This window comes from Somniosus microcephalus, chromosome 6 (genome assembly GCF_052327205.1).
Source record: "Somniosus microcephalus isolate GS21.2 chromosome 6, FLI_Smic_1.0, whole genome shotgun sequence".
NCBI classification, from domain to species: Eukaryota; Metazoa; Chordata; class Chondrichthyes; order Squaliformes; family Somniosidae; genus Somniosus; species Somniosus microcephalus.
Window position 1 is genome coordinate 159,708,215 of NC_140992.1, and position 13,445 is coordinate 159,721,659.

At 52.0% G+C, this 13,445-nt stretch overlaps 2 protein-coding genes across 3 annotated transcripts in view; both read right to left on the bottom strand.

Annotated features, from left to right (window-relative positions):
* Nucleotides 1–13,445, bottom strand: part of LOC147116141 (septin-7-like) — an 845,307-nt gene that overhangs the window by 689,031 nt on the left and 142,831 nt on the right. The window lies entirely within an intron of this gene.
* Nucleotides 1,910–6,120, bottom strand: LOC147116146 (uncharacterized). 2 transcript variants are annotated; one of them, XR_015078753.1, is made up of 3 exons: nt 5,646–6,120; nt 2,293–5,391; nt 1,910–2,038 (listed from the first exon to the last, which is right to left on the bottom strand). XR_015078753.1 is itself a non-coding variant. In XM_085990898.1 (2 exons), exon 2 carries the CDS (start codon nt 5,208–5,210, stop codon nt 2,967–2,969), a length of 2,244 nt encoding a protein of 747 aa, XP_085847024.1. In that variant the 5' UTR covers nt 5,211–5,391; nt 5,646–6,120; the 3' UTR covers nt 2,057–2,966. The 2 variants fall into 2 exon arrangements, 1 of the variants encoding a protein (XP_085847024.1); XM_085990898.1 differs by lacking the exon at nt 1,910–2,038 and having other exon boundaries at nt 2,057–5,391.

A 13,445-nucleotide genomic window follows, 5' to 3' on the forward strand; every position in this document is an offset into this window, starting at 1 on the left:
AACAGTCACGACCCCAGGTCCATCGGCCCCGGGAGCCCAACCCAAAGCAGCCCCTCGTAGGTCAGCTCGAGCGCCCCAGCCCAGAAAATTTTGGCCAGATTCTCCCCATCCTCCCCAACCACGGTTTAAAGCAGCCCCAGGAAGACATGATCCCCGTTCAGCAGCGACAGGCTGCGGGGGATCAAGGCCAAAGATCAATGCAGCCCCACCGCAGGGTGTGGCACGCGACAGACCTCACAGGGATTCGGAAAGCCGCCCCACGGAGGGCGGCGCTGTACATAAGTTAAGATAGGTAATTATGGTCATAGTTTAAGGAATGTAAAGTATATGGTGTTAAGAGTACAATTTTGAAGTCTGCCCGGTATGTGTGTTTGTTAGGGAGCGGGGTCCAGGAACCCGCGCGTCCAATTAATTTAGGCCAGCACCTATCGGGAGCCCGGCTACATCATTTTGTTGGTTACAGAAACCTGGGATACGATGGAAAGGATTGTCGTCGCGTTCATGGCGATCGGGTGCGGGTGGGCCTACCGAGGCCGCACCAAGGACGTCATCATTTTCGGGTGCTCCGGGGACACGGCCCCCATCGCAACGGATGGGACGGGGGAGCGAGAGGTAGAGGAAACCGCCACCTACTTCCACCAAGGGAGATGGCCAGGTTGGCTGGGAACGAATTCTACGGAATATTCCAGCAATTTCGGTTTTGCCTACCAAGAGACTTCATTAACGTGCCCTCGAGTGAGGATCCTAGCGCCCAGAGTCAGCGTCACCGTGGGAAAGAGGATTTGTCTGGTGTGCAATGGGAACGTACCACCAAGGCGATGGTGGTGGCTACGAAAGCTGGGAAAGGACATGAGAAACTCTACGGTCGAGTGGGAGCGACTGGGTAATAATACCCATCGGACTATTACGGGAACTCACGGACAATTACGTGTGTGTTGGGACAAATGGTGGGAACCGGATGAGGGAATATATGTCTGTATGTGGGGTTCGAGACGCGTCTGCCCCAAGGGCGTGTCCATCTTCTTCCAGAGGCAGTGGCAGGATGAAGGGAAGGGGATGAGATGGGATGTTAGCACTCGAGCGTGCGGAGCCCCATACTCCCCTATTCCGGTGAACGCCACTGAACTCATCACCCGCCCACGCAAGCCCCTGCCCACGCTTCCGGTAGCACTAGCCCAGAAAGGAGGGTGCCCAACCACCACCAAGGGACCCGGGAACGGTTTAGTATTGGTACCCACCGGTCAGGTGCTGTACCAAGGGGTACACTACGCGGTGGCCTCAGTGATTTTAAATCTCACTGAGGTAAGATTGCCGGAGTGGTGTCCCAAAGAAACGGAACAATTATACCAGGTCCTGTTAACCAGTATGTTTAGACAATTTTACGAATTTGACTTTGCCGACATCGACAGAGACAAATTATACACCACACCGCCAGAAGTTTTGGATCGAGTCGGGAGGCAAAGAAGGGGTACTGTAAATGACATATTCACTGCTTTTAATACCGGGACATCTGTTGTCAACGCTCTAGATAACGTGGAGCTGCAGACACAGATCAACGGTTTAAAAGCCCAGTTAAGGAACATATTGACAGACGAAAACAAGGTCGTGGGTTCTGAGTTGCATGAGGACCAGGCCATGACACTACACTTTAAGGACATAATTGCTGAGCTGGAGAAACACGCGAGAACGGTAAATGCACTCATTAAGGAGGATCGGAATGCGTCCGATCAAGCTGCGCAAAATGAGGCCTGTGTGCTGTACGGGGCGTGGTTATTGGGCGAGGGCCGCAGTAATCTTGAGGATTTAAAACAGGGTTTGGTCCCGTCCTGGATCAGCAACAAGCACTTGCAAGCGCTCCACCCTTTTGAGAATGCATTAAGCCCGTGCCAGCTCAGACTAGCCGCAGAAGCATTGTTCTGCCCTCGCAACGCGCTTCTATGCAGAGCTAGACAGATAGCGAACAACTCGATATCTTCCAATAAAATCACAAGGCTTGACTTTTCTTGTAACGCTTTACTGAACGATTCTAATTGTAAAACTGAAATACAACACAGAAATGGAAGCACACATTAGTATACAGGCGCATAACTGATATGTATACACAGATTTAGGTACGCCTGAGCAACACAGTACATTTAGTAAACTGGGAGGCATTCTCTTTAAATTAGCCCTGTACATAGTGTATGAAAATACAGCTACTAGTTAATCAGCTAGACAGAGAAAAGTTACAACTAAACATTTTCTACAACATACAGTGCACATTAATCATCCATAGCATTCTAAAATACTTACAGACAAACAATTTCCAAGACTCAAGCATGGGGACGATACAACTGCCCGGAGCCTGTGCTGCTGTAGGAGCACCGTGGTGTAGGTCTGTGTCCCAGCGAGGACTCCACGAGGACTACGTAGCAGTCCTGTGGGGAGCGTGATGACCTCATCACGCTCGGTAGCGTTGTCCGCGCTTGGGGCGTCACGTGATGCGCGTGGTCGCGTTTCTGGCCGTGGAGGCCGAAGTCGGGAGCGGGAGCTGGAGGCCAGGCTGAGCCGATGCTTGCCGCGGGAGCGGAAGATCGCGTCGCTCCCGGCGGCTGGTAGATGCGGCCGAAGACGCTAGGCCGGGCTGTGCCGGCAGCCTTTCTGGAAGGCCGAGTCAGGCCGGCAGCCGCCTCACGCACGTCACGTCGTACGTGCCGTGACGTCAGCATGCTACGTTGTACGTGACGTGACGTCAGCACGCTAAGGCGCGTCTTAAAGGGGCAATGGCCCTAAAAGGTAAGTTAAAGGGGCAACGGCCCCAACAGGTAGGTTATACATATATAAGTAAGTTAAATACATACAGTGAGGTTAAGTTAGAGGGAGAGGCAGCACACTCCCCGCTTGGTACAATTCCATTGTACCACTACAGATACAAAATAAACCTGAAGAAAACGTCCTTTGGCTGCAACATACTCAGAGTCCGTTCTCTAGGTTACTTCAGAAAGGAGGATCTCCGAGACTGGCCTCAGAAACACTTTGATAGGCCCCTCCTTGACAATCTTCACCTCCACCTTGCGGACCCTCTTGTCCCTGGTCGGCAGAGTTTTGACAACCAGGCCCACTGGCCATTCATTTCTGCATGCTTGGCTGTCTTTCAGCAAGACAACGTCTCTCACTTTGACGTTTGGCTTGTCTTCTGTCCATTTCCTACGGCTCTGTAGGGTGGACAAATACTCTCCTCTTTGCTTGGGGAATGTCTGTCCCTCTTCAAGACATTTGAATTCCTCCTTGAAGACATCATGCTGGACAGAGCGAATGATCACACCTTTGGCTTGTGAAGGCTCACTTGTGCTGGATACTTCTTTAGAACATTTCCATCCTTTGCGTTCTATGTTGTCCGAATTCCCCTTGAAGGATGCTGCTACATGAATGAGTCGGGCTGTGGTTCGGCAGAGTGTTCTCCAGCTTGAGAATCGCTCGAAGCTTTGTGAGCCCAACTGAGATTCTGAGGCTTTGGTGACCAGGGTCATAACTTCAGGCCGAATCTCAGTATCAGCTTCAGGCTCCACAAGGGTGAAGGGATTGGACTCAGGAGTCTCCTCTGTGTTGACATTAGACAGGAAAGAGGGGCCCGAGAACCAACTGCTTTGCTGTAGGTGTGCTGCTGGTATAGACCTGGTAGCATGGTCTGCAGGGTTCAGGTCTGTGGAGACATAGCACCACTGGTCAGGGTGAGTGGATCGTCTGATACGAGTCACCCGGTTGGAAACATACACGTAAAACCTTCTTGTGGAGTTGTGGATGTAACCAAGTACAATCTTGCTGTCCGTGAAGAACTTGACGGCGCCCACATCGATGTCAATCTTGTCTCTGATCAACTGTAGGTTCCATTTTGCTTCTTTTTCTGGGAGGAGTGGAGCATCCCACTCACTCTGATCCGATGAGAGTTCCCGTACTAATGCTTTTCCTTGCATTGTTATGGGAGCTACGAACCCCAAAGGGTCGTACAAACTGTTGACTGTGGACAGGATGTCTCTCCGTGTGAATGGCCTTTCTTCACGGGACACCAGGAATGTGACGCTGTCTGTTTCCAGGTTCCAGGAGAGCCCCAGGCTCCGTTGAAGGGGGGGAGGATCCACTCCAAGGTGCAAATCCTTCAGATCCTTGGCACGGTCCTCTGCAGGGAAGGCTTCCATCACCTGTCCACTGTTCGATGCTACCTTGTGTAGTCTCAGGTTGGGCTCTTTCCATGACCAACAACTTTCAGGACGGCCATCTAACTCCAGAAGGCCCGAACTCAACAACTCTCGGCGGATAAGGCACCCAGCGAGGTCCTGTGTACCCTGTGGCTCGGGTGAGGACTGCTTGGCTGGATTGGCCGAGTGCTGTGGAGGTCTCTGTAGGTAAGTCTTGCTTGTTTCTTCTCCTTTAAGCTCAGTGTCTCCAAAAACAGGCTGTTTGCTACTGTGTTGAGTAGCTGGTTCTGCGTTGAGATAGTTGGATGTTTCCTTGGAGAACAATTTGGAGTGTTGTTGGACACACTCACTTGTACGTTGCACTGGACTGAGGGGCTGTCCCAGAACGTATGTTTCCTGGCTGGGCTCCCCGCTTTCGTTCTCCTCACCTTCTTCATAAGCTGCGGCTTTAGCTTTAGCTTTAGCGGCAGCTCTCTGGCTTTGGAGAATGTGGAGACTGGCAGCGAGGTCAGCTCTCTGCTTCATAACCCTAGCTTCTTTTTCAGCAAGGGCCAATTGAGCCTGGGCAGCTTTTGCCTTGGCACGTGCTTTGGCGGCTGCAGAAGCTGTCGATGACGACGGTCTGCTGGACTGCCGAGATGATCTAGTGGATACTTTAGAGGACTGTGCTGTCTGCTTCATCACACTAGCGTCGAGGTCATCTCTCTGCTTCATCACACTAGCGTCGAGGTCGGCTCTCTGCTTCATAAGGTCAGCTTTCTGCTTCATCATACTAGCTTCGAGGTCGGCTCTCTGCTTCATAAGGTCAGCTTCCTTTTCAGCGAAGGACAATTGAGCCTGGGCAGCTTTTGCCTTGGCACGTGCTTTGGCGGCTGCAGAAGCTGTCGATGACGACGGTCTGCTGGACCGCCGAGATGACCTAGGGGATACTTTAGAGGGCTGTGACTTGGCATCGTTTGCTAGGAGAGGCTCATGCTTCTCGCTTGACTGGTCGACGTCCTCTAGGGTATATTGTTTTCCTGAGCGTAGACTCATGGTAGCTGAGTGGTATCTTCCTGCGCTTGAGCCCGCTGTGCTGTTGTCTTTTTACTGTTCTGCCCTCGCAACGCGCTTCTATGCAGAGCTAGACAGATAGCGAACAACTCGATATCTTCCAATAAAATCACAAGGCTTGACTTTTCTTGTAACGCTTTACTGAACGATTCTAATTGTAAAACTGAAATACAACACAGAAATGGAAGCACACATTAGTATACAGGCGCATAACTGATATGTATACACAGATTTAGGTACGCCTGAGCAACACAGTACATTTAGTAAACTGGGAGGCATTCTCTTTAAATTAGCCCTGTACATAGTGTATGAAAATACAGCTACTAGTTAATCAGCTAGACAGAGAAAAGTTACAACTAAACATTTTCTACAACATACAGTGCACATTAATCATCCATAGCATTCTAAAATACTTACAGACAAACAATTTCCAAGACTCAAGCATGGGGACGATACAACTGCCCGGAGCCTGTGCTGCTGTAGGAGCACCGTGGTGTAGGTCTGTGTCCCAGCGAGGACTCCACGAGGACTACGTAGCAGTCCTGTGGGGAGCGTGATGACCTCATCACGCTCGGTAGCGTTGTCCGCGCTTGGGGCGTCACGTGATGCGCGTGGTCGCGTTTCTGGCCGTGGAGGCCGAAGTCGGGAGCGGGAGCTGGAGGCCAGGCTGAGCCGATGCTTGCCGCGGGAGCGGAAGATCGCGTCGCTCCCGGCGGCTGGTAGATGCGGCCGAAGACGCTAGGCCGGGCTGTGCCGGCAGCCTTTCTGGAAGGCCGAGTCAGGCCGGCAGCCGCCTCACGCACGTCACGTCGTACGTGCCGTGACGTCAGCACGCTACGTTGTACGTGACGTGACGTCAGCACGCTAAGGCGCGTCTTAAAGGGGCAATGGCCCTAAAAGGTAAGTTAAAGGGGCAACGGCCCCAACAGGTAGGTTATACATATATAAGTAAGTTAAATACATACAGTGAGGTTAAGTTAGAGGGAGAGGCAGCACAAGCATACCCAGTTCCAGTGGACTGCGGACATTCGAATCACACTATTATGGGAATAGTAGTAAGAATGCCGGTGTTGGGTCCCGCAGCAAAGCCCGCCCCGGTATACAGAGTAGAGAACATTGGAGTCATTCAGGGGGGCGCACACATTCGTTACGCAGTGGTCCCGCCTTACGTCATCAGATGGGAGCGTACGATGACAGGCACCGACCTCTCGGGATGTCGGAGCCGGGGAGCACACATCATCCTGTGTCCCCAGCACTTGAATGCCTTTTTGAAACCACAGTGCGGGTTCAGAACCGCTAGCGCGAAGCCGGTGAATTGCACCATGGAGGCAATGGCAGAGGACCATGTGCCCCCACAGGTAGCATATATCGGGGGTGGGACATACTGCGTCACCACTGCAGCGCCTCAGTACCGATATGGACAACACGAGTGGTGTTCGGTCGGTGATAGCAGTTTCTGTTTCAAACCCAGGGCCGAGGTTCAAGTGGCACAACAACGAATTGTTCCCATTCCTGCGCCCTCCACTGTACACATCACTATCAAAGAGAATTTCACAGACTTACAACGATTTGTCGCGCATTTTGGTTATGTCATTCCCCCTCTTCCCGAACACCTCACCAAGGTTTTAAAAGCCGTTATAGTTTCGCAGAAACATTTCTATACACTGGAGCAGAAGACTTTAGAGATAGGAAAAGACATATTGGACATAACCATCCCACCATGGTGGGACTTGTTCACCAACATAGAGGTCCCCGCCTGGATTAGAATAGCATCCCATATCCTAGTAGTATGTCAGGTTTTGATTGTGATATTTTTGCTCTTCGTGCATTGCAAAAGAGGCAAACGCCTCCAGAGGCACGAGAACACAGGAGAATGGAGAGAACGCTATGTGCGGATGGGGGAAGCAGATACCCCACTCTAAGCTGCTAGTATAAGATTAAGCGTCCCTCCATTTAAAATTTTTTTGATTGTTTTGGGTTATAAGGAAATAAGTATTGTCATGTTATTAGTTGTTCTTAAGTTTTTTTGGATTAATAAAAGATGCATGCAGATGGCGCAAAAGGGTATCAACCCCTGCCCATCTGACAGGTGAAGGTGTTATAGTTTAAGATTTGCTGTCTATGATTCCAAATGTGCATGAGGTAATTTTCATTTTTCTCCGGAAATGGGAACTGCATGTGTCGTGAGGGGCATAGATAGTTAAGTGCCAGGAATGTTTGGATGTGGGGAATCAGGGAAAATTTGCTCATCAAGGATTATTGATACTTTAAGCAAGCTATCAGTATCACAGGGGGGCCTGTAAGATTCGCAATTTTCAGCAAAAATCACGCAAGAAAACTGGATAAAATAAGACTGTTTATTGACCAAAGTAAGCTTGCACAGAAAAACCTTTGATAAAAGGGCATACAAAATGGCCGCCAGGCCCCGTGATCAGTTTATGAACCATTTTATTTCTGTTACTGCAAGCCAGACAGGCTTGTGGATTGAAGACAGTGAGCCCACGAAAGCCAGTCTCTGGGAACCGAAACTCAGAGCAACAGCATACATATTCAATGGATTATAAGTACAGGATGGGGCCCATCAAGATATGGGCGGACAATGTAAAAACACTTATACCCATTTATCGTACAAAGGAAAAACCGTTTAGCAGCCATCAAGGAAAATGTCCGGACCGATCAATATGCGAACCGAGCCACGGTGACAATGCAAAAGACATTGAAAGACATTATCGGCCAGGAAGGCCAGTTTAAGTTATCACCGGCTCCGTTACAAGACAAAGCGCCCCTGCAGAGATTTCTGCCCGCCAAAATTAATACAAAGACAGGACAATGATTTGGCGGGAGATAAGACTGTCCCAAAAGAGTATAACTATGGATTGAAAGTCCATCTAAGTTACTTCGGACTTCGGGTTACTTGAACAACTTCTTCTTCACTGCCACGGTTTCTTGTTGGGCGACTTCAGGCTTCCATTTCTTCAAGAACTTTCTTCTACGAGGAACGAAAGAAGGGCGGACGGTGCCCGGATCGGCGCCTCTTCCACTTCGGCAGATCGATGAAAACGTTTTCGTCTTTTTAAAGACGGACGGTTTCGGTAAAAGGACAACGTGGTCGGTGTTCAGCCAAACAAGGCTCGGCCACGACGAGAAGACGACGAGGGTGGCCCGGGTACTGGGGTCGGGAGATCATCGACGACCCAGGCCGACGGAGAAGAAACCCTCTGGAGAACCGGCGATCTAGGCCACAAGATTCTCCCAAGTGCATAGCCTGCATCTGGGTCTGCTCCATGAACCTGATACGCTTATCAATTACTTCATAAAAGGTGATGAGTCGAAGAAGAGATGATGAGTCGAAAGAAGAGATGAATAAGGCTTTTATTAGCTAAGAAGAGACCATGCTTCTTCGTGAGTGACTGAACAAGTCTGAACGAAACCCACACAGTGGTGGGTGGAGTCAGCTGAGGCATGCCTCCATACACAGCGCCACCCAGAGGTGGCAATATACAATACAGTGGTTTACCACATTCACCCCTTGTTTAATGTGAAGTCCGGCGGGGTGAAGGGTACTACAAGTTAAGTCTATCAGGAGGCCTTGTCTGACGTCCTGATCGTCGTGGTGGCGGCGGTGGTGTTGCAGCATCCGACGTCGGGTCTGGTGTCTGGGTGGTTGGCGAAGATTCCTGGGGCTTTGGCATGCCGTCTGCAGGGGTTGGGTTGGGAGGGGTGGTGGGGGATAACAGTGGTAAGGGGGATAACGGTGGTAAGGGGGATAACGGTGGTAATTCAGGGGTACCCGAGGGTGCGAGATCTCGTATGGAGACCGTGTCCTCCCGCCCGTCTGGGTATGTCACCCAGGCATACTGGGGGTTGGCGTGTAGGAGGTGCACCCGCTCGACCAGGGGGTCCGTTTTATGCGTCCTCACGTGCCTCCGCAGTAGGACGGGCCCAGGAGAAGTCAACCATGCCGGTAGCGAGGTTCCCGATGTAGACTTCCGGGGGAAAACGAACATTTTCTCATGAGGGGTCGCATTAGTGGCAGTACAAAGCAGTGACCGAATGGAGTGACGCGCTGCAGGGAGGACCTCCTGCCAGCGGGAGGTCGGAAGGCCCTTAGATTTTAGTGCTAAGAGGACTGCCTTCCAAACCGTCGCGTTCTCCCTTTCCACCTGGCCGTTCCCCCGGGGGTTGTAACTGGTGGTCCTGCTCGTGGCGATACCTCTTGTTAGCAGGTACTGCCGAAGTTCGTCGCTCATGAACGATGAGCCCCTGTCGCTATGTATATAGCTGGGGAACCCGAACAGAGCGAAGATGTCATTCAGACACTTGATGACCGTGGTACTGGTCATGTCTGGGCAAGGGATGGCAAAGGGGAAACGGGAGTACTCATCAACTATGTTGAGGAAGTACACATTGCGGTCAGCGGAGGGGAGGGGCCCTTTAAAATCGACGCTCAGGCGTTCGAAGGGGCGGGTGGCCTTGATCAGGCTTGCTCTGTCCGGCCTATAGAAGTGCGGTTTGCACTCGGCGCAGATTTGGCAGCTCTTGGTCATGGTCCTGACCTCCTCGATGGAGTAGGGCAGGTTACGGGATTTGATAAAATGGAAAAACCTGGTGACCCCCGGGTGGCAGAGGTCATTGTGGAGGGACTGCAGCCTATCACTCTGCGCGTTGGCGCATGTACCACGTGATAGGGCATCTGGGGGCTCATTGAGTTTCCCTGGCCGATACAAGATATCATAATTGTAGGTGGAGAGTTCGATTCTCCACCTCAAGATCTTGTCGTTCTTGATTTTACCCCTCTGCTTATTATTAAACATAAAAGCTACTGAACGCTGGTCAGTGAGCAGGGTAAATCGTTTCCCGGCCAGGTAATGCCTCCAGTGACGCACCGCTTCTACAATAGCCTGGGCCTCCTTTTCGACGGAGGAGTGTCTCGTCTCGGGGCCCTGGAGGGTCCTTGAGAAAAAGGCCACGGGTCTGCCCGCCTGGTTAAGGGTCGCGGCTAGGGCGAAGTCGGAGGCATCGCTCTCCACTTGGAAGGGGATGGACTCATCCACCGCGTGCATTGCGGCCTTCGCGATATCGTTCTTGATAAGAGTGAAGGCTGCACACGCCTCTGGTGTCAGGGGGAAGGAGGTGGCTTTGATGAGGGGCCTGGCTTTGTCTGCATAGAGGGGCACCCACTGGGCGTAGTAGGAGAAAAACCCCAGGCATCTCTTCAGTGCTTTTTGGCAGTGGGGAAGGGGTAGCTCCATTAGGGGGCGCATTCTGTCGGGGTCGGGCCCGATGACTCCGTTCTCCACCACGCAGCCGAGGATGGCCAGGCGCTTGGTGTGAAACATACATTTTTCCTTATTGTACGTTAGGTTCAGCCGTTGGGCCGTACGGAGGAAATTTGCTAGATTAACGTCGTGGTCCTGCTGGTCGTGGCCGCAGATGGTGACGTTATCCAAATAGGGGAAGGTTGCCCGCAGCGCGTTCTGGTCAACCATTCGGTCCATCTCCCTTTGGAAGACCGAAACCCCGTTGGTGACGCCGAAGGGGACCCTAAGGAAGTGGTAGAGGCGGCCGTTTGCCTCGAAGGCAGTATACTGGCGGTCCTCATGGCGGATGGGCAGCTGGTGGTACGCTGACTTAAGGTCGATGGTGGAGAATACTTTGTATTGCGCAATCTGATTGACCATATCAGATATGCGAGGGAGGGGGTACGCGTCCAGCTGGGTGTACCGGTTTATGGTTTGGCTGTAGTCGATTACCATGCGGCGTTTTGCAGTGGTTTTAACGACTACAACCTGGGCTCGCCAGGGGCTAGTGCTACCTTCGATAATGCCCTCCTTCAAGAGCCGCTCCACCTCAGAGCTGATAAAAGCTCTGTCCCCGGCACTGTACCGCCTGCTTTTGGTAGCGATGGGTTTACAGTCGCGGGTGAGGTTAGCGAACAGGGGAGGGGGGGGGGACTTTTAATGTGGAAAGGCTGCAGGTGGTTTGCAGCGGGCGATTTAAAAGTTGTTGGTTGCAGACTGTGAGTGGGGGGAGGGGTCCACCGTATGCTAGTGTGACACTCTTAAGGTGGCACTGAAAATCCAACCCTAGCAGGACGGCAGCGCAAAGACGGGGCAGGACTAGCAGTTTAAATTTTTGATATTCAGTGCCCCCTACTGACAGGGTCACCACACAGTAGCCGCTGATGTCCATTGACTGGGACTTGGACGCCATAGAAATGCGATGGTGCGTTGGCAGAATCGTGAGGGAGTGGCTACGTACCGTGTCGGGGTGGACGAAACTCTCTGTGCTCCCGCTGTCGATCAGGCAACTGGTGGCGCGGCCGTTTACCGCGATATCCATCATGGAGCTGGATAGATGGTGAGGGTGGCCTTGATCCAGCGTCACGGAGGCCAGTATGTGGCTTAGTGAGTCACTATAGTCATCCGCCGAGACGGTGGTCGGTTCCGGTGACGAAATGGCGGTTGAGTGCGTTGGATACGATGGCGGCGGGTGCCATGCGGCCGGGGGTACACAAAATGGCGGATAAGATGGCTGCTCCCACGGCCCGCACGCTGCGCTGCTGGCTGGCTTCCCCTTGCAGGCGTTAGCGTAATGGCCTTTCTTCCCGCAGCCCGAGCAGGTAGCTGTCTTAGCTGGGCAGTGCGCTCTGGGATGTTTTAACTGGCCACAGAAATAGCATTTTTGGGCCTGGTTACTGGGCATCGAAGCAGTTCTTACCGGAGGCTGCTGTCTCGGTTGGGTCGCTGCAGCGGTTGGTGCCGGGGGCGGCGGTCCCGTGTCCCACGGTTTCGATTGCCATGTCTCGGCACCGTTACGGGGGTATGCCTCGAGGTTTCGGTGGGCCTCCTCTAACGAGAGCGCAAGGGCAATGGCCGTCTTCAGGTCGGGTTCCTTGCTTTCTAGCAGTCTCTGCCGGGTGTGGTCTGACTGGAGGCCCCTGACGAAGGCATCACAGGCGAGTCCCTGCGCGTGCTCCACAGCTGTTACCGCTTTACAATCGCAGTCTCTGCAGAGTGCCAGTAGCGCCCGTGCAAATGCCCCTACCGATTCTCCCGGTTGCTGCCTGCGGGATCCCAAGAGGTGTCGGGCGTAAATTGTGTTCACTGGGCGCGTATATTGCCCTTTTAGTAGCTCGAGGGCCGCCACGTACGTATTAGAGTCCCGGATTAGCATATGTACTTGATGGCTCACCTGGGCGGTCAAAATTTTCAGTTTGTGATCCTCCTCTGTAACCTGTGAGATTTGCGAGGAAGGATTCAAAGCAGCTCAGCCAGTGTTCAAACTTGGCTGATGCACCCACATCTTGAGGGTCGAGGTCCAGGCGTGGTGGTCTGAGGGCTCTCAGCAATGTCTGCTGTATCCGTTGCTGTTGTTGCTCCTCAGGTGTCGCCATTTAACTTTTAGCTAATAAAATTGATACGCTTATCAATTACTTCATAAAAGGTGATGAGTCGAAGAAGAGATGATGAGTCGAAAGAAGAGATGAATAAGGCTTTTATTAGCTAAGAAGAGACCATGCTTCTTCGTGAGTGACTGAACAAGTCTGAACGAAACCCACACAGTGGTGGGTGGAGTCAGCTGAGGCATGCCTCCATACACAGCGCCACCCAGAGGTGGCAATATACAATACAGTGGTTTACCACAGAACCCAAATCGACTGAGTGGATCTCAACCTTAACGAGCGCTCATCGAGGCTGGGTCTACCCCACCACCTCGAGGGAGGAGAGAATATCGACTGCGCCAGAAGTTTCCAAATCCACGTGACGACGGAAAGCGGTGCCAAAAAGGCTGCGAACCCCCTTTCTCGCGATTTCGAGAGTGGTGAGCATGATCCCAAGTTCCCCAGGTCGAAACTTAGTTTAGGTATAGGGGAGGGAGTTAAGGGAAATCGTAATGTGTTTCCCCTTTTTCGATGTGCCGTGTGTTCCCCATTTCCATAGAGTCAAGTTCATAAATTTGTGCATGATTGTAGTAACTTTAATCTGTGCCTAAGACATGTATTTTGTAATGCTTCAAACTGTTTAAAAATAAAAGCATCCATTTCGTGCTATTCAACCTGGTCTATTGAGTTCTTTCTCTGCACTACTGTTCTCTGCACCTAAGTCCAAGGTCTAGAACCGTAGGGGGGAGTGGGTCGAACCACTCAAGGGTAATTATTGCACGAAGCCTGGCAGGAGACCAGAAAGAGCAAGAGAAACCCCCTACAAGTCGCTC